At 55.5% G+C, this 19,549-nt stretch overlaps 1 protein-coding gene across 3 annotated transcripts in view; it reads right to left on the minus strand.

Moving 5' to 3' along the window:
- Positions 1-941: 941 nt before the first annotated feature.
- Positions 942-19,549, minus strand: part of ITPKB (inositol-trisphosphate 3-kinase B) — a 108,065-nt gene continuing 89,457 nt past the window's right edge. For 2 of the 3 annotated variants that reach the window (XM_031016369.3, XM_055371779.2), the window contains exons 3-8: positions 18,136-18,235; positions 16,627-16,840; positions 11,388-11,592; positions 9,015-9,116; positions 6,946-7,017; positions 942-4,136 (exon numbers count right to left, since the gene is read on the minus strand). In XM_031016369.3, coding sequence (XP_030872229.2) covers positions 3,921-4,136; positions 6,946-7,017; positions 9,015-9,116; positions 11,388-11,592; positions 16,627-16,840; positions 18,136-18,235 — 909 coding nt within the window. In that variant the 3' untranslated portion in view covers positions 942-3,920. The remainder of the gene's footprint in view (positions 4,137-6,945; positions 7,018-9,014; positions 9,117-11,387; positions 11,593-16,626; positions 16,841-18,135; positions 18,236-19,549) is intronic. The other variant, XM_031016370.3, reaches the window with a different exon arrangement.

Raw genomic sequence — 19,549 nt, forward strand, 5'->3', positions numbered from 1 at the left:
GGAGAGAGAGAGAAAGAAGGAAGGAAGGGAGGGAGAGAGAGAGAAAGAAGAAAGAAAAGAAAAAAGAAAAGAGAAGAGAAAAGAAAAGAGGGAGGGAGGAGGAAGGGAGGAAAGGAAACAAGAAAGAAGAAAGGAGAAAGGAGAAAAAGGAAGGACCTCCACCTCCAAATAAAGAATTCTGAGTTCTGCAAATGAAGCCCCCAGCAATCCAGAGCTAGGGCGAGGCCTAAAAGAAAGTGCATGGTAGCAGATGGTGAAACCATCATGATGTGTGGCAGGGGCTTCGCCCCCAAAGGACTTTCCTGGATGCCCCAGCCAAGTAGCCATGAACTAGTTCTCCAGACCCTCCCTGGGCTGCTACCGTGTGCCAAGTCAGAGGCTTAGAGCCTGGGATCTGGGACAAAAATAAGACAAGCTTTCTGCCCTCCAGACACTGCTCCCCACAACCCCCCACCGCCAGTTAGGAGGACGACAAAATTGGTTTTCAATCAAGGCACATTCTAGATTCAAATCCCTGCTCCCCACTTAGGTCAAGTTGCTTCATCTAAACCTCAGTTTCCTCATCTGTAAAAGAGACTATAAATCTTTGTTCAGGGATTTGATCTGGGTAAAACGGGAACTCCGATGGGCGCGTTCAGCCCCAGTCTAGCTTAGAGTAAGGCCCCAGAAGCGATCGCTGCACCAGAGACCCCCCTACTTGGGGACAGTGCTTCTTGGTTGATGTTCTAGTCTCTGAGCTACTATTTCAAAGTTTCATGAGGGTTGAAAATACTCATTTTGGAGAGTGGTTTATATTCTTTACAAATTAAAATGTTACCCAGCCTGACACCCACTCCCCTAACAGACCCCATGTGGGCCCTCTAGCTTCCTAAGACTCCCCAGCCTGCCCCTCAGCCAGGTCTCAGGGCTGGGAGCCAGAAGGATCACACCACAGACAGCACTGGTCTCCAAGGCTTTATTCAGGAAGGTTTGCATCTGTTTGACAGGCACTGTGCAGGGGTTTGTAACAGTTCAGTTTTCTCCAAGGTCCCATGGGGAGAGGGGTGCAGAACAGGAAGAGAGCCTCTTGGCAGGCGGGGGGGTCCTCTCCTCCAGAACAAAAGGCACTGACGAGGTGAACACCCCAGAGCCAGGGGCTGGGTTATATACACATGGGGTGGACAGATGCAGAGAAACTCAAAGCTAAATACAACTGAAGGATGAAAGAGTCCATCTTATGGGGCCAGGGCTGCTTCTGGGCTCTTTCTACCAAGTGGGAAAGGAAGTTCAAAACAAAGGCAAAGCTTTCAAGGAGAAACAAGAGTCCAGCCTTTCGGTCTTAGTGTTCTGTGCAATTTTAAAACCCAACAAAATAAATATAACTTAAAAATGTCTTACATGACACTAAAGGCAAGCCTGGGAAAAGCAAGCAGTTGAAGAAACCTTCCGAGAATGCTAAGCAGTGCTGAATGTCAAGAACTCGTGGGGCCCCCCGCAGGACAGGGCAAGAGGACCCTGTGCCCATTCACCTGGGCACAGGTACACAGAGTTTGTCCTGCCTGCTGGCACATGCACTGCCAGGACCCAAGGAGTCCGTGTGGTGACGAGGGCTGGGCAGGCACGGTCTTCCAGGCTGCCAGGGCAGGGGTTCTGGGAGATTCCATTTCACAATCCATCTATCCCACTGAGACAAAGGGAAGGGCCAGATGGCAGGGAAGCGAGTGGCAAAATGGCTTGAGAGACAGAGTAGGTGTAGAAGAGAACTAGCACTGTAAATACAAAAAAAGAAAAAAAACAGAAAACAAAAACCCTAAGTAACAGAATAACCCTAAAATGATGCTATTTCATACTACGTTCACATATTTAATGTAACCCACAGCCAAGTATTGCCAATAAGAGGCCCCATGGGCCTCCTTTAATAAGCACATTATTTGCATATTAGCACATTGTTTGCAAACAGCTGGTGTCTGCCTAAAGTGCTTGGAACATTTTGTTCTCTTAAACAGGTCCCCTGTAATTTTTGTTCATATCATGATTTGCTTTAGCAAACTTCTTTCACAGATAGAATGAGGATAACTTTTGGCCAGTCCATATTCATAGAATCTTTACGTCTGAATTAATGATGCCCCTGCCCTGCAAATGGCTGAAGCACAGACCACCAGGGTCCCTTCTAGCTCAAAAGTCACTGTAGCTCCAGAGGCCCAGTGTTGACTTTGGCTCTCCAACGCCCCCGTCCTGCCTGCCTTCCAGATCACATGCTGCCACGAGGTCTCTTGTGCTCCACCGGGCGCGTGTGTGACCTTTAGCAAGTCGGCCCACACAGGAGCTCACCACTGTTTTAAACAAGAGCCAGGAAGTGTAAGTGATTTCCTTTTTTAAAATCTGTACTTATACATCCTCATGTGTCCCACCCTCCACCCCCAGCAAGTGTCACTCACACTTCCAGCACAAAAGGGGAAATGTACATGTCCCGTGGGCAGGTTGACAGTTCCCCAGAGACCCCGGGGTGGTGGGGTGGGCAGTGGTTCCTCCAGACACACACACCTTGGTCCATAGTCTCCCTCTGTGTCCCTAGCTCCTGGACTCTCCCAGCTCCTGTACCTCTGACAGCAAAGGAGTGGGTGGCAAGCCCCAAGGAGCCTGGGGCACAGAGCTGGGGGTTTTGTTCTTAAGAAGTCATGCAAATTTTACATTCCCTTCCATAACAGACTCACTGGCTTTCAGTTAAAATTGGGCTTAAATAGGTTCTCCACGAATCTCCAAATGCAGAGACTTCAGAAAGAGGTGCCTGGAGCACACCCTGGCATCCACCACATACCCTGCAAGATACCCACACTACATTGGAGAAGCAGGAATCTAAGCCCTCCGGGCGGTGAGGCTTGTTTCAGAGGCAATAACAAATGATGCCAGGAGGCCACTGCGGCACCTCTGGAAGCCAGAAGCCTGCCTTCTTCCTGCCTGGCGCAGACCTGAGCTCCTCCCCTATTTCTATATCTGCAAGGGACTCTGGGCCCCAGGACAGGAGCCCATGTATGCAGGCAGGGTTGACCAACTAGCACCAGGTAGGTGAGGGTCAAGAAAAATGTGCTTCTCTCTGGGGCCAGGGCCCAGAGACTCTATAGATCCCATCTTTCCCTGGTAGCACCACCCTTGGAGCTCAGCATGGCAGAGTGTGCCTTCTGAACTCATGGGTTGCAATTCCAAGTGGCACAGCTTCTGCTCGCCTCCTCTGGGAAGGCCTTGATCAGAGAACACAGCCAAGCTGGCTTCAGCCTTCTCTTGGCTCCTGGGTCTGGCCTGGAGCCGGCAGGTTTCCATACCAGATGGGTGGGGGGCCTTGCCTGAGCAGCCCTGGAGAGGCCACCAGGGCATCCCTGAGGCTGCTAATCCGAAGACACTTTGCTCACAGTCAACATGTGGTTCCCCGATGGTTTTGTGCCCCAACTACCAGAAAGCCCTGCTCCCAGCCAGGGACCAGGAACCCGGCCGGCCCCCTGGGCTCTCCGGTGGGGAGGCCCCGGCAGAAATAAGGCTGTGCTTGGCAGCACTGTAACAGCACTGGCCGCCAGGGGGCAGCAGGCCTCCGCAGGTGGTAGGTCCAGGCTGGCGCTTCCTAAGGGAGCTCCCAGAGGCAGGGCTCATCTGGTAGGGTCCCCTCAGCAGCCAGGGACCCCCTCCAGCTCTACACCTGACCCACCTCTCAGACTGGGCATTTGTCTTCTAGTAGGTGACCCTCTCTACAAAAAGCAGTGCAAACACCACCTCCAAGCCCTGAAGTTAGGAAAATGACTAGAAACTCTCATCTCCTCTTCTACAAAGCGTCTTGTAGTGCAGTTCAGGAGGGTCAGTCAGGTGTAAGTGAAGGAAAAGTTAGGAACGAGAAAGGAAGCACAGGAGGAGGAAAGGAGGCCCAGGTGGGGGCCAGGGAGGGCGTGGGCAGCTCAGGCGAGTGGGGCATCCTGGGACATCTCGGTCAGGATGTCGATGAGGTTATTTAGCCCCGAGAGGTAGCCATCCTCCCGGTTCCCCTCCTGCCAGGGGACGTCATGCTGCAGGGTCTGGCCCTCAGGCAGGGGCGTGGTTTTCCCAAAGTCGATCATCCACACTTTGGCCTGTTCCTTCTTGTCGTGGATGAAGAGGAGGGAGCTGCCAATGACCTGAGGGGAACATGGGGGTGAAGGGTGAGCTGAAGCCCGGGCCTCGCCCTCCCCACTGCGGCCTGGGGCCTGGGTGACCAGGTGGGGAGGCTCGCTCAGGCCAGACAGTCGGGTGCCTGCAATTCCAATCCCCATTTTCAGACAGGCAGCAGAGCCGGCCCAAGAATGGCCATGCCTGGGCAGAGGGCAACAGGTTCCAGGGTCGGCGACCACCCTTCTGTGTGGGCAGCAGCAGGCACCCCTTCACCCCCTGACTCTGGCCTGCACACTTTCCACTCCTTCCCTCCCTCTTTCTTTCCTTCCTTCCTGCCTTCCTTCTTTTCCTTCCTTCCTTCCCTTCCTTCCTTCCTTCCTTCCAGACAGGGTCTTACTCTGTCGCCCCAGCTGGAGTGCAGTGGTGCAACCTCAGCTTACTGTAGCCTTGATCTCCTAGGCTCGAGCGATCCTCCCACCACAGCCTCCCGAGTAGTTGGGACTACAGGCATGCACCACCATGCCCGGCTTTTTGTTTTTTTATTTTTGTAGAGACAGGGTTTCACTATGTTACCCAGGCTGGTCCCAAACTCCTAAGCTCAAGCCATTCTCCTGCCTTGGCCTCGGAAAGTGCTGAGATTACGGGCATGAATCACACTGCACCTGGGCAAACTTTCCACTCTTTCTAGACCACAACCAAACCTGGGGCCTCGCCCTTCCGCCTCCTAGAACCTGACTCCTCCCAAACACTCTGCAGGGAATCACAGTGAAAGGGAAGGTGCCCAGGAGAGTCCAAACTCTCCCGGGGCGGGGGTGGTGAAGAACCCCTTTCAAATGCACACAGCACCCCCACCCCAGCAGCACAATCCCCTGCAGATTCAGCGTGGGCAGACCCTATAGGGCCTTCCCAGCCTGGCCCAGGGACAGTGGGCACCAAAGAGCCTGCCCCTCCTGGGTGAGCTCAGAGCCTCTGCATGGGAGCGAGGCGCTTTCCCAAATATGGCCACACATACCCCTGCATCACCTCAGTGGGGCCAGAGGAAGGCCAGGGGCACAGAAAGGGCTGAGGTGACATTCCAGCTTCCAGCAGTGCAGGGCAGGTGGGGCCCCTGGCGAGGCTGAGCCCAAAAAAGGGGCTTCCTCTTCGCAGGTGGAAAACAACAGACCCAAGCTGATTTGGCCTCTTTCTAGACCTTAAGGGAGACCCCAAAAAGTGTAGAACAAAATGCTTTTCCAAGAAATAAAAGCAGAAGTGTTGAAGAAGGGTGGGAACGGCTTTGAGACAGAGCTCTGTGGCCTGAAGTTCTCCCAGGCTTGGCCCCTGGGGTCAGGCAGCCAGGCAGCACCCCCATCGTCCAGAGAGGCAGCTGGGGCAAAGGGGGCTCTGGCAGGTGGCAGGAGGATGCTTCATCAAGTGGAAAGGAGAGGCCACAGGAGGAGCTGAGGGTCTGGGGGACAAGGAGAGCAAAGAACATTCTGAGAAGGACCGAGCTCCCTGCTAGGGGCACAGCAAAGCCTGAGTCTCCTCTCTGAGTATGCCACCCCCTCCTCGCAGCCATCCTCTCCAGGCGCCCCGCAGGGAATGACATGCAGAGCAAGGTAGACCATCTGCCTGAGGAGGCCTGGTGGTGTAGTTTGCAGAAAGATGCACCGCCCTGCTGGCTGCCCCAGGGCTGACCCTATGAGTTCCTCCTGCTGGCTCCGCAGCCTTCTCTGTGGGCATAGGCTGAGGCTGAGGCCACCTCCATATAAGACCCCATACAAGAGGGCCTCCACAAGAGAGTCCCTACGAGAGGGGCTGCTTTCCTGAACCACCTATACAGCTGCAGGGAGCCGCAGGATCCTGCTTCACACCCACCCACCCATGGGATTAGCCAGCCCCAGGACTGCAGCTGTGTGTGTGTGTGTGTGTGTGTGTGTGTGTGTGTGTGTGTGTGTGTATGTGTGTGAGACTGGTAAAGGCATGCATGTTTGTGTATGAGTGGGTGTGCACACAAAAATGTGTGTGGATATATAAATACATGTGTGTGTTTGTATACGTATGACTTGTGTTAATGTGTTGTATGAATGTGTGTGCATGCATGTGATTGATTTGCATGTGTGTGAATGTGTGTGTGATTTGTGAATGTGTGTGCATGTAGGGTTTGAGTGTGATCTGTGAAGGTGTGTGCATGTAGGGTTTATGAGTGTGATCTGTGAATGTGTGTGGTATAGGATTGATGAGTGTGGGATCTGTGAATGTGTGTGTGAATGTGTCATGTGGCTGGGGACCTGGACTCCCCATGTCAGGGTCTCACACCCCTCCAGGGAACCTGCCGACACCTCCCAGAGCCTCTCTCAGGTGTCTCAGTTCCCCACCTGCTGCCTGCTGCCCCTGCCAACCAACGTATGCAAAGTTGGGAGGTTCCAGCCCTGCCCGAGAGTGGCACCTGAAGACCTGCCTGCCCTCCTCAGGGTCTCATCTGAAGATGTAGGTGGCAGTCGGGGGGTGCCTGGCTACTCTAGCAGCTCAGAGAGCTTCTGCCCTGAGACCACGGGGTGTGTGGGATATAAGTCCTGCCACCGCTGCCCAGAATGGACGAGACTCTGGAGCTGGAAGGACAAGGGAGGAGAAAGGGGGCAATAGCCAGGGGTCTCAGGCAGGATAGCCCGTGTGGTCACCCCAGGAAGCATTAAGATGCAGTTCCCCCGTGCAGCGAGGGTCTGGTCCCTGATGGCCTGCCTCTGGCTGCACCACCCTGAAAATGCCCGATGCCCCGGGCTTCTGGAAGGAGAAGGAGAAGGCCTGTTGGCACGCGCAGCATTCTGCTCAAGAGGGCAAAAGCCCAGTATCTACCTCGTGGCACTTGAAGAAGGGAGAAACTTCTAGAGTGGTTCGAATGGCCTTCAGCCGGTCCCGATAGGCGATCTGGGAATAGAAAGAGGACCAGATTTTTAAGCACCGCGTGGGGAAGGGGTGGATTTTAGCCCATTTAGCTCATTAGAGTCATGGACTGTAGAAATGACAGTGACCTTACACCCTACCCTGATCACTTATTCCAACCTCCTTATCTACAAATGAAGAAACTGCAGCCTAAAGGAGGGGTTGCAGCTGGGCTCCGCTCCCGCCCTTTCTCCCACCACCCTTTCTCCAGGAGCAGGCGGTGCCGGGAAGGGCAGTGTCAGAACACCCATGCGGCCTCTAGTGGTCCCTCCCGTGAATGTGCTTTACCCTGAACGCCGGACATCTAGATGCAGCTTCCTGCGAGCAGGGCTGCTGTGGCGTCTTTCTCAGCATAAATGTCAGTACCTTTGACTTTTGAAAGGACAGGGTAAGAGAGAGAACCACAAATATCTCTCCCAGTGCCCTCTCCATGGAGCCCTATAAACCCGTGTCAAGCTTTGCTGGCCTTGGGGGTGCCCCATCTTCCCCAGAAGCCAGCTCTGTGGGTCTCACCCCCGGGCTGCCTTGGGAAGCTCGTCATACACAGGTACACAGAGTTCCTCAATGCCTGCTGGAAAAGAGTGACAGCTGGCAGGGCCAGCCAAGCAGCCCCCTGGAGTCTTCAGCACCAGGAACAAACCCCAGGCACAGGAGGCATGTTCCATGGTGGCCACTGCTTAGGGGCTGAGATCCTCTCCTGCAAGGGACTCAGGAATTGGAGGACTTAGGCTACGAAAGAGTCAGGCACATTCCCCCTGCCTGCAGCCTCAGAGCTTGCCAGGAGCCAAGGGAAGCCTCCCCAGCTGGAAAAGGAAGATTTCCCAGTTCCAGCCGGTACTGAGTCTCCTTGGAGAAACGGCTGCCTGGTCCGCCCCCACTTGCTCTGCAGCTGCTGTGGACTGTTCAGAAGGTGCCATTCACAGGGGCTCCAGGGCCTGTGTCCCAGATGTGCCTGGATCTCTGACTGTCCCAGGGAGCCGTGCACTTGGGGCACAGTGGCACAATATTCCCTGACTCAGCTGGAAGGGTCAGTGCTCTGGTCCCAGTGGGCAGAGCATCTATCCAGTCTGCGAGCCGCTGCAGCAGCAACACACAAGACAGAACTTTGTCATGAACTTGTACAACCCACACTCCTGGACTCGGAGACAGCTCGCCAGCTCTTGCTGGCAGGGGGCAGTGTGACCTCGGGCACACAAGATGGGGACAAGCAGGTCTACCCACAGCAGGTCTGCTGTGAAGATTTGCTGCACGCTTGGCATGACACCTGGCAGACGGCGGGCACTGTTCTCTCTCTCAGGGCATGGGAAATGCTCTCTGGAGCTATGGGGCCAATGGCTAAGGGAGAGTCAGTGAGTGTCCGCCAAGCTTCCCCGCCTACCCGCCGCACGCCAGGGACAAGCACATCGCCTTCCTCTTTACTTTCCAAGCAGAAGCCTGGGGCCAGGATGGATACAAACCTTCCTGGGTACTAACTTCAGTGTCCTTGACTTTTTTTTTTTTGAGACAGAGTTTCATTCTTATTGCCCAGGCTGAAGTGCAATGGCAAAATCTCAGCTCACTGCAACCTCCGCCTCCCAGGTTCAAGTGACTCTCCTGCCTCAGCATCCCAAGTAGCTGGAATTACAGGCATGCGCCACCATGTCCGGCTAATTTTCGTGTTTTTATTAAAGATGGAGTTTCACCATGTTGGCCAGGCTGGTCTCAAACTTCTGACCTCAGGTGATCCACCTGCCCCGGCTTCCCAAAGTGCTGGGATTACAGGCGTGAGCCACTGTGCCCAGTGTGCCTTTGACTTTTGAAAGGGCAGAGTGAGAGAGCCACAAAAGTCTCTGCCAGTGGCCTTTCTACAGAGCCCTACGAACTCGGGCTGGGGTGTGCTGTCCCTGGGGGTGCCTTGTCCTCCCCATGGGCACCTCCAGAGTAGACACAGTTGTCCCTCCCTGGCTGGCTGGAGAGACCCTCTCTGGAGGTGCAAGACTCACCAGGATGTTATGGTTTCCTTTAGTGAACTCTCTGAAGGCCTCGGTGACCTGCTCCCTCGTTTTGGTCTTCTTGAAGTCCCGGTTCACGGTGCCGTCTTCTTTCTGAGAAAGAGAACACCCCACCCAGGAGGGGGTCAGCAGGGACCCTCGGGCAGAAACTGTTCTCACCCACCCAACACCACAGAGCAGGCGAGCCCCATCTGAACCTGGGGCAGGGCCAGTGGAGGCACCCAGGTGTCCACGTACGGCGCATGGAGGTGGCGTGCACAGCAGAGGGGAGCCTGCCCTGTGCCCAGACACAGGAGAACGCAGAGGGTGGCGCTGACATCCCCAGGCGAGTGAACAGTGGTAGGAAAGGCCCAGAGGTGTGAAGGGCATCCAGGCTGAGGATGGAGGAGCATGACCCGGGGCTGGCCCGTCCTGGGTGCAACAGCAGGGCCAACAGAGAGGGTCGGCCTCGACTTCCCATTCCGGGGCCCGGGCCCTGGAACCGGTGCCCGGAGGTCCCTGCCCGCCAGAGGCACCTCCCGTCAGCACAGGCAGGAGAGACTTGCTCCCGCCCCGAGCTCAGCTTGACTTCCTTTATAATCTACCATCTCTTCTTTCAGGTTTTCTGAAAGCCAGCATCCAATACAGCCCTGCCCATCTCTGCTCCCTCGCCCACCCCATTCCCATCTTCTTGGCCCCAGCACTATCTCTGTTCAGGCTGTCCTGGGCCCTCACGTGGGGCTTTGCTGACCTATGAGGAAATCTGTTCTTTAGGGACAAAGGGAATGCTCCGCCAGGAGTCCCAACAGTGGGCCGTGTCTGCCCTCAGGCTGCAGAGTACTTCAGCTGTGTCCTCACTGTGGCTGCCTTCGACAGGACTGGCAGGACCTGGGGCTGAGGGAGCAGCCCTGGGTGCAGGAGGGCCGAGAGCCGGGGGCTGTGGGCAGTGCACCCCAGGCAGAGCCTCTTGGCTAAGGGCGGGGCAGGCAGGTGATGGTGAAGACAGCTGGCTTCTCTCTGAGTGGGAAGACAGGCTGTCGGCTGTTCTGACGGCTGGACGATAGACAGAGACCAGGAGCACATCCTGCTCGACAGGGAGAGGTGAAGGGAAAGTGGATTGTTTCTAATAAAGAAAGGAAAGCGAGCGTTAAGGAGAAGGCGGATGGGTACGGAATTTGCATCCAGTCTCAGAGCTGGATGCAAAAAAGAGGGAAGGGCTGGTTTCAAAAGACAAAGAAGGGGGCAAATGCCTTTCTCAGCCCAGAGCTCGCAAAGCAGCTGTCCCGGGGGAAGGTAAAAACTTCCCCACATGCCACCGTGGGCAGCGAGCCATTGACAGTTGCGGAAGCTACGTCTAAATGCCATCTGAAAGGAGGCTCAGGGGACCCTCCCATCAGGACCATCGGCTGCTCAACCCTGACTCCAGGCTGGACACTGGAGATGATGCAGACCATGACTGGACAGAGAATGGGAGACCCGACAACCCCACAGGGACCGCCATCTGCTCAAGAGGGACAGCTTCTGAGACCCCGAGGGGCCGGCGCCCCAAAGCCTGGCTCTTGCAAATTTAACAGCAAGGGTGCAAACAGGGGCCCAGGAACAGGGAGATCAATCCAGACAGTCATCAATCCAGACAGTGCCAGTTCCCCAATTTATTCTGGGGAAAGTGAATCAACATTTGAACATAATCATGTATAGGAAGCTTCTGTGTGCCCATAGCCAGAGCTAAGAACTTTTCTGCCAGATACACATAGGTACAAAGGGATAGAAGGGAAAAGAGCCATCATTTTGTAAACCACAAACACAAAGTAAATATATTAATTAGGGAAAAATTACATTTACTTATAAAGTTTGTCATGTTGTTTCTTTGGAGCTTATGTTTCTATTTCTGTTCCAATAAATATTTTAAAATTTCAAGAAAAAAAAAAGAAGATCGAAGAGCAAAGCGGAGAGAATGCAGTTTCTGAGGGACCCTGGCTCCAACATCAAAGGCGGTCAGGATGCTCCTCCCTTCCCCGAATTGTCTGCCAGTCCCGGTTTGCAGCCACGGCAGAATGAATCAGCTACCCCACAGGCATCCCGCAGGTGCCTCTCGCCTGGCTTTCGGTGCCAGGCACCGTCTGGGCTAAATGGAGAGTCCTCGGCAGAGGGCTGACAGCTGGGCAGGGCTAGAAGCCACTCTGCTCTGAGGCCTGAGCCCCCTACACAGCCATCCCGCCTGAGGAATAGGCTGATGTCTCCAAATGTCTGGCCTTGGGGCGGGCCACCCACATTCTGAGCCTGTGCCTGGAGAAGCTTACAGCTTCCAAAGGGCGCTGAGAGAAGCCAAGCCCCCCGAGGTGGGCACGGGTGGGGCCCGAGGCTGCCCTCACTCGCTGGCCTCACCTTGATTCCCTCGATCCTGAACCCCAGGGTGGCCGTGGAGCTGATGGTCTCCCGCCACTGCATGTACCGCGGCTTGGTCACAGCCCGCTGTGCTTTTTCCTCCTCGGTGGGGGCCTCGGGGTCCACCTCGATCATCTTCTGGTACATGTCCTTCCGCAGGCTGGGCTTCTTCCGGGCCTTCGTGAGCTCCTCCTCCAGGTAGGTCCTACGTGGGAGGGAAGGCGACATGAGGGCCGCGGCCTGGGGCAGGGCTCACCAGCAGCTCCTTTCCTGCCTGGTGGATGAAGGTTTGGGGCGTGTGTTGCGCAACAGCCGCAGTCAGCTCAGTGCCCTGAGTCAAGGCACGTCTTTCCGAGGGGACGGCAGACTCTGTTCCAGCTGGGGCTGGCTCTAATTTTTCTTTTCTTTTTTTTTAGACAATTTTTTTAGTAGATAAGGGAGTCTCGCTATGTTGCCCCGGCTGGTCTCAAACTTCTAGCCTCAAGTGATCCTCCCACCTTGGCCTCCCAAAGTGCTGGGATTACAGGTGTGCACCACCACCCAGCCTGGGGTTGGCTCTTGATCCAGGAGAAAAGGGGCAGCCTCACTGAATCGGACTGCCTTCACTTTCACTCCAAGCCCATCGGCTGGCCTCACAAAACCCAAGGAGCTCCTCCTCGGGAGACCCCCACAGGAACCAGCAGAAGAAGGAAGACGGAGGCAGGGCAGCAGGGGGTGTCGGGGATGGCTTGTCCTGATCCTGCTGCTACGGTGGAGCTGAGAGGGGACTGGGGGCAGGGTCTACTCAGGGCCCCACTAGATCCCCTTGGCTGCCTCGGCCCTTCCATAAAGCGAGGGCTTCCAAAGCCAGAACCTGTCCTGGTGGGAGAAGTGGTCTGTCCTCAAGTCCCCATCTCTGCTGCTCTCAGGCAGCTTGAAGGCTGAGCCTGCCCATAAGTGTCTCTGGCTCTTTCCAAAGAGGGGAAATCTTCTGGAGCACAAAGTTCAGGTCAGAAAGTGGCCTCGGAAGGGGTCCCAGTGTGGATGGAGAAGCCCATATTGTGGGGGAAAGACAGGGGGCTCCCTCAGCCTCTGCTCATCCCAGAGACATGCCTGGCGCACCCCACCCCATCGACACCAGGCCTCCTCATAGGTGAGCCCCCAGCCCAAAAAGCCTGAGAAAATGCTTCCAACTCAACTGCCTCATGGCCCTGGCCTCCACACGAGCAGCTCCAGCTGAACTGGCGGGGACCACCTAGACACTGGGGAAGGTAACAGGGGCAGGGACAGCAGAGCACTTGAGCAGCCGGGGGCTGAATCGCTGGCCCTGAGCTGCCGGGACACACCACCTCCTCCAGCACATGCCTCTGCGCTTCTACCTTCTCCAGAGCAGAGGTGGGGTGAGTCATCCCACCCCCGCTCCCCTGCTCTCCTTTTAGAGCCCAAGTCTCCCTACACAACAGGCTCAGAGGCTGCCCACAGCCCGTGAGGAGGCAGAAATCAGCAGTGTCAGTTGCAGGATGGGGAAGTTTTCTCCCCTTTGCCCTGTGTGGGCGGGAGCTGCCCACAGAGGCCCCGCCCGCCTGCCCTCCACCTGGCCCTCCACTCTTCCTGCATCTGTCTCCCAGGCCTTGTTCCAACACTGCCCACCAACTTCTCCAAGTTGCTGGTTTGGGACCCAGAACAGACTAAACAAAAACTACAGCCTCTTAAAAATGACAGGCTTTAGAAACCACTGTATTAATTGAAATTTGCATGGAAAGAAAAGGGAAGAAAAAAACAAATCCTTTGGGTGTGAACTTAGGCCTGGCTGGTTAGGACCTTTCAGGAGGTGATGAGGGCTGGAGGGGGAAGTCAGTAGCTTTGGGTTGGGCCCTTGCATGCACACACACCCATGTGCACACATACACACACACGTGCTCATGCACACACATGCACATATACGCGGACTCCTGTGCACCACTGCACACACACAGGTGCACCCATGCAGGACACGCACAGAGCACACCCCTCACATGCAGAGCCAGGTCAGTGGTGACGGGGGCACTGAGGCAGGGGCTGCGTGTGCATCCATGTGTGTACCGTGTAGAAAAGGGGCAGCCAGGCTGTGGGAGGGACTCCTGAGGGCACTGTAGGGGACCGCAGGGTGGGTGGCTGCACTTCTGCAAAGAGCTCTCAGCACCTCCTTAAACAGGAAGCAGACCTCAATGTTAAATCCCTTTTCACATGGCCTTTCTCCAAAAAGGGCCCCCGTGGCTCAAAGCGGGCAGTCACTCACTGCCCGGGAGAGGAAAGAGGCTGGGGGGAGATGTCCACAGGGTGTGCCAGCTGGATGGTGGGACGGGATGCCCACAGGAAGGTGAGGCTCAGCCCCTCCCCACACTCCCCTGCCTGCCCGAGACAAAGTCGAAGCTCCAAGCCATGCAGGGAAGCAGAGACCTGCTCGCCCACTCACAGGACGCTGGGGGAGGAGGGGACTCAAGATCAGGTGGAGGAAGTGCTCCTTTGAGACAGGCCAGCCCAGGGAGCCAACAGGTGGCAGGCAAAAGCCACCCAGAGCTCCTAGGTGCTAGGGGCGGGCTCTCACCTGCACTCCCCAGGCCCCTGGTCCCGATGTCAGGAAGACAGTGTTGACTCTCCAGGACAAGTCACAAACCTCAGAGCATGCCCCAGAGCCACCGAGCACATGTCGGTGGGAGCGAGAGTCCCAAGAAGCCCCGACGTGCAGACGCCACCAGCAACTGCATCATATTCTCCTTAGTGCCACCCTTCTGCCCCCGCCATGCCCAGCACTGTTTGGTGACCAGCCCTTCCCTTTCTCTGTGACATGTCTCAAACTCTCTTGCCCTGGGACTCAGCATGTGAGGTAACCCTGGGCTCCAGCCTCCTCACCCTGTCATGGAAAGGCCACATTCTAGAGGTGACCATGAGCAGCCAGTCTTGGGAGAGGCCCTGCAGCCAAGGGTTCTGGATGAACGCATTTGGGGGAAGGCACAGTCCATGGCCCAGATGGAACTAGCCTGGCACCCCAGGGAAATGCCATGGAAGCTGGGTCCCACACAGCCCCCTTGGGAAGGGCTGGGCTGCAGCTGGGGGCCTGATTTGCAGTCAAGCAAGCCTGGTGCAGAACTGCACCAAGCTGCTGCCTGGCTGGGTGGCCCTGATGAGTCACTGAACCTCCTGGTGACAGAACCCTCCTGCTTACACTGGAACATGACCCATCTCCCAGAATGGCGGTGAGAACGCAATGGGATAAATAATGGAAGCATCTAGCATAGCCCTTGGAACAAGAAGGGTCCTTAGGATTTGTGTGCAGGAAAGATCGGGCTGGGTGCACCCTGCTTCTGGGGAGACCTTCCTCTTCCCCTCCACACATACTCCTCTCTCATCCTCTTCCCTCTGCCTGCCAAGATGGGTTACATGGGTACCAGCCACGGTCACTCTAGATCTCTCCTGAGAGCACTAGGGTGCAATCAGAGAGAAGCTGCGGAAGTCAAGCGGCTGGGTGGGGGCAGCCCTGGGGCAGGAAGCGGGGCTCCTGTCCCCAGCAGGAGCAGGCAGGTTCTGGGGCAGCCTGGCCCTGTGCTTGGCTGGCTGTGTCTTTGGGACAGCCGACTTCCAGAAATGCCCAGCCAGTGTTCTTCACACAGGCCGTACTTTTTTGGCCAGGTCTGAGTGGACACCACTTGGATTATTCTCCATGTGGTCACCTGCGAAGTCCTGCTGCTGTCTGGGTTGGAAGGAAGGGCTGGGCCTCCCCTGAGAGGACACATTCTGGTGCACCAGTGGATGCCATCCTGGGTCAGAAATCAGACTCAGGAAAAGCAAAGGCCTCAGGCTGGCTGGGGGCATGTTCTTTCTCCTCCCTGCCCTATCCCAGGTCCCTGTGGGATAAAGATAGTAAGGAACTTGGATGGTGGGAGGGAGGTGGCCAGGGATGGCTCAAGAGCAAACAGTGGGGCCTGTGCTTCTCCATCCCCCATTCTTTCCCTGTGAGTGATGGCGAGAGAACACAACAGTCAGTGGCAGGGTGTGATTTTAGGACAGAACTCCCAGGAGGAGAGAGAAGTAAGGAAAGAAGGAAAGAAATGCTGGCTGGCTTAGCTCACTTCTCTCCTGGTCTCTGTCTCTGTCTCTCTCTGTCTCACACACACACCCCTCTTTCTCAATCTGCTCTTATGAGAAATAATCCGGTTAAACCAGTCACAGTGGACACAGCCTTCTGCTCTGAGCTCTGAGTCTCCGTGCCTGGCCTCCCAGACAGCCCTGCAAGGAAGCATGGAGGGGCTTGGCATCTGGCCGTCCAGCCTGGGTGCTGCAGTGAGGGCCAGCCCCACAACATAAGCACCGCACGCTGGACACCATGGGGGCTGACAGCCTTAGGGAGGTTCACCAAGCCTGCACAGGGGAGAAGGAGCCGTGCTGTGGATGACTCAGGGTGGAAGGGCAGCAGTTTGAGAGGTAATGAGAAAACCCGGCTGCCTAAAACTGAGCCCCGAGATCACAGCAGCCGGCCTCAGGCATCCCTGTCTGCTCTCTGCCCTGCCTCCTCAAGCGCCCTCTTCCTTTCTCCTCTTCCCTGGAGTCCTCTCCAGGCTTATCCCCTGGGCAGGTGTCAGGGTGAGCCTGAGCCCCTGTCAGGAACCTGGGGGTGGGAGCCAGTCCTGCACACAGGCCCAATGACTGCTCTGGGCTCACCTGGGGCCCTGCGGTGCCCTGCCATGTGGGTTTCTTGAGTTCCGTCAGGGGCTTCCTCCTCTTAGGCAGATATAGGTCTTTTTTGGTAAACCAGCATGTTCTACTAGCCACTCTCTCTTCCCACTCACCAGGGCTGGGGAAATGGAAAGACCTCGATTCCCATCTCCCCTGCAGCTCACACAGCAGGAAGTCACCATCCTGCGACCTCCCTACCTGGTGCTCCCCGCACCCCCAGCGATCCCACCTGAACCAAGGGCAGCTCTCTCTTCCTTCTCTCTAGGGGGCCTCACAACCCAGCCGGTGCCCCTTTTCTGGTTCCGCCAGCCCCTGGCTTCTGCTCACTGGAGAAGGAAAGGGGCCATCATGGGCAAAGCCCAGGTCCCGGAACCCTCTGCACATAATGGGAGATGCCTGGGGATGGGGAGGCTCTAATTGGTCCAACAGCCTCCTCAGCCTGCCCTTGCACCTGTGAGGCCTCCGGGAAGCCCTGAGTGCCACGCTGTGCACCTGCCATGTGGCTTGCACTGAGGCAGGCATGTGGGCTGCGAAAAGCCTGGCTCACCTGACTCCCATCTTGCAGTCCATCACACAGGGCGAGTCGAAGTCGGCCAGCAGGTCGTCCATCTGGTTGTAGCGCTCCCCGTCCTTCACCACATCCCCATGGTAGGCAGGTACGAAGGGCCTCAGCACATCCACCATCAGCCGGTCCAGGCAGCGCTGCTCTGACTCACAGTGCTTCTTCAGGATCCTGCCATTGGCAGCTGCCTTGAAACTCCCTGGAGAGCAAGTGTAGAAGGTTCTTGGTCTCCAGCTGCAGGTAGCTGGCAGAGGCACCCTCCCCAGCACAGGGCCTGGGACTCCCTGGGGATGGCTAAGCCTGGGGCTGAAGGTGTGTCTATGTCCCTGCTGTGGACTGAGCACCTTAAGGGGAGTGGGTTCAAGACCTAGTCCCCACTCACTAACTGTAATTCTGAGCTGGTTCCCCAGCTTCCTTGACTCCAGACTCCTCCTCACCAGTGTTCCCTGCTGGAAGGGTACAGAGCTAGGGGAGAGACTGAGGTGCCACGACCCAGTCATTCCTTAGTGTTGCTATTTTCCTCCTCACCTCCATCATCAGCCCTGCTTCTCGGCAACGAAGGTGTCTCCTGGCCTCAGTAGAGAAACCCTGATTGGACAGGATTCAGAGCCAAGGTGGGGAGATACAGCAGGCTGAGAAGCTGGGGGCCTAAGGCTCAGCCCACCTGGGTGGCACTTCTTCTGAGCCAGACCAAGTAAGTATTCACACAGGCTGTCCATCCATGTGCCTTGGGTTGGGCCAGTGTGGCCAAGGAGGTAAGTGAAATGCGGGATCTTGTGCTGGCCTGAGGAGGCTGGTGAAGTCATGAAGGCCAAGTCCACAGGCAGCCCCTGACATATCTCCAGATGACAGTGCTTCCAGAGGGTCCTACATGTGGGCTAGATGGCTCTGGGTCCTTGGCTCCAGATGTCTCTCCTCCCCGGCACTGCCTGGACTCAGCTCCTAGCCACCTTCCGCCCAACACTGCACACCGCCCTGCGGTTATGGGGTGGCTTGGCCGCATCTTCCACCAGCTGCAGGCTCCCTCGGGGCAGAAACTACATCTCCATTAATACTGCAACCCCCAGGACCATGGCAATTTGGGCACACAGTAGGTGCTCAATGAAGGGGTTAGCTTTGCCTCTTTGTCCAGGGTGACAAATGGCACCCTGGTAAGCTATAAAGACTGATGGCTTCATCTGTCTTATTGAATACAACGGGAAGAGAGACAGAAAGAAAGAGACTGGAAGAGACAGAGATAACAGTCAGAGACCGAGGGAGGGGAGGATGCATGTTTTGGAGGAAGGGGGTAACACAGACTCCTGAGAGGTCAGTTGTCTATGGCATTTACAAGGCATTGGTAAGGCCGCAGCCTGCAAGTGTGGCTGTGATTTCAGACTACAAAGTCTTGGAGGGAGCTTGCTCTGGAGCTTTGATCCCCAGAATGCAGCATCCAGGGCACCTCCCCAGAGGGCTGAGCATCATGCTGGGAAAGTCCGGGAGAGCTGTATCTACCTGCGTGTCCTGCCAGCTGGATCCAGGGGTACTTCTTCTTGAAGGACATGACGAAGGGAGACCAGTGCACCATGTTTTTTATTTTCCTCCATGATTTGCTCTAGAAACAAACAAACAAAAAGCTCTACATTAGAAAGACAACCACTAATTTCTGGTTAGGACAAATTCAAAGCAAAGGCCTTCATTGCCTGTGGCCACAAGATGGGAAGGGCCCTTGGCGGGCTCTGAGGACCTTGCCACCACCATCACCTATGCGGCACATGGTGGGAGGTGGCTTTACCCCATTTAACAAACAGCCTGAGCAAAATGCTCAGGGGAACTCCCCTGTCCCAAGAGCAACGACCCCTCCAAGGAAGGCTGGAGAGGACACGACCACCCAGCCGCACCACATTAGTTCATATTCAATTCGTAGATGCGGAGGCACCAGAGGCACCTCTTGCCTGCGAGTGGTTTGAAGAGAGACTTCAAAGAAATTCCTCAGAACAGAACCTGCACCGATGGCTTCAGGTCACAGAGGAGGGAGCAAGCCCACAGCTCTCTCCTCTGCACTGCGCTCCGCCCTCTCAGGATGTTTCTTCAGTGAAAACAGCCAGGACTGGGAGTGTGCATGTGTGTGTATGTGTGTGCATGTGTGCATGAGTGTGTGTGCGTATGTGTGCATATGTGATATATGTGCATGAGTGTGTGCATGTGTGCGTGCATGTGTGATATGTGCATGTGTGATGTGCGCACGTGTGTGCATGTGAGATGTGTGCATGAGTGTGTGCGTATGTGTGCATGTGTGATATGTGTGCATGTGTGCATGTGATGTGTGCGTATATGTGCATATGTGTGCATGAGTGTGTGTGCATGTGTGATGTCCATGTGTGTGATATGTGCATATGTGTGCATGTGTGTGTGTGCATGTGTGATGTCCATGTGTGTGATGTGTGCACGTGTGTGCATGCGTGTGTGCTATGTGCATGAGTGTGTGTGCATATGTGTGCATGAGTGTGTGCGTGTGCATGTGTGTGCGTGCATGTGTGTTTGGGGAGAGCAGGCCCTTTGGGCAGAAAGGAGAACTAAGGTATATTGAGCATCTTATTTTATTTTCTCAATGAGCATGCAAGTCAATTCTTTCTATTTCCATCTGGTGAAGCCTGAGCCTCAGAGAGGTGGGATTTAAACATTCATTTATACAACTACTTGAAATAATAATACAACTACTTGAAAACAAATAAAATTAATAAAATTCTTTTCTTCCCCAGCAAAAAAAAAAAAACCGTATTTTTAGAAAAAATATCCTTAAGTGAACTTTAATAAGAACAGGCTGCAGAGATGAAGATCAAGTGTCCCCAAAATACACCCGTCCTCAGGGGGGCGATGAGAACCTGAATGAGAAGCATTTTGAGTTCCTGAGAAAGTGGATCCTGGA

This window comes from Gorilla gorilla, chromosome 1, assembly GCF_029281585.2.
Source record: "Gorilla gorilla gorilla isolate KB3781 chromosome 1, NHGRI_mGorGor1-v2.1_pri, whole genome shotgun sequence".
In the NCBI taxonomy this organism is placed as follows: Eukaryota; Metazoa; Chordata; class Mammalia; order Primates; family Hominidae; genus Gorilla; species Gorilla gorilla.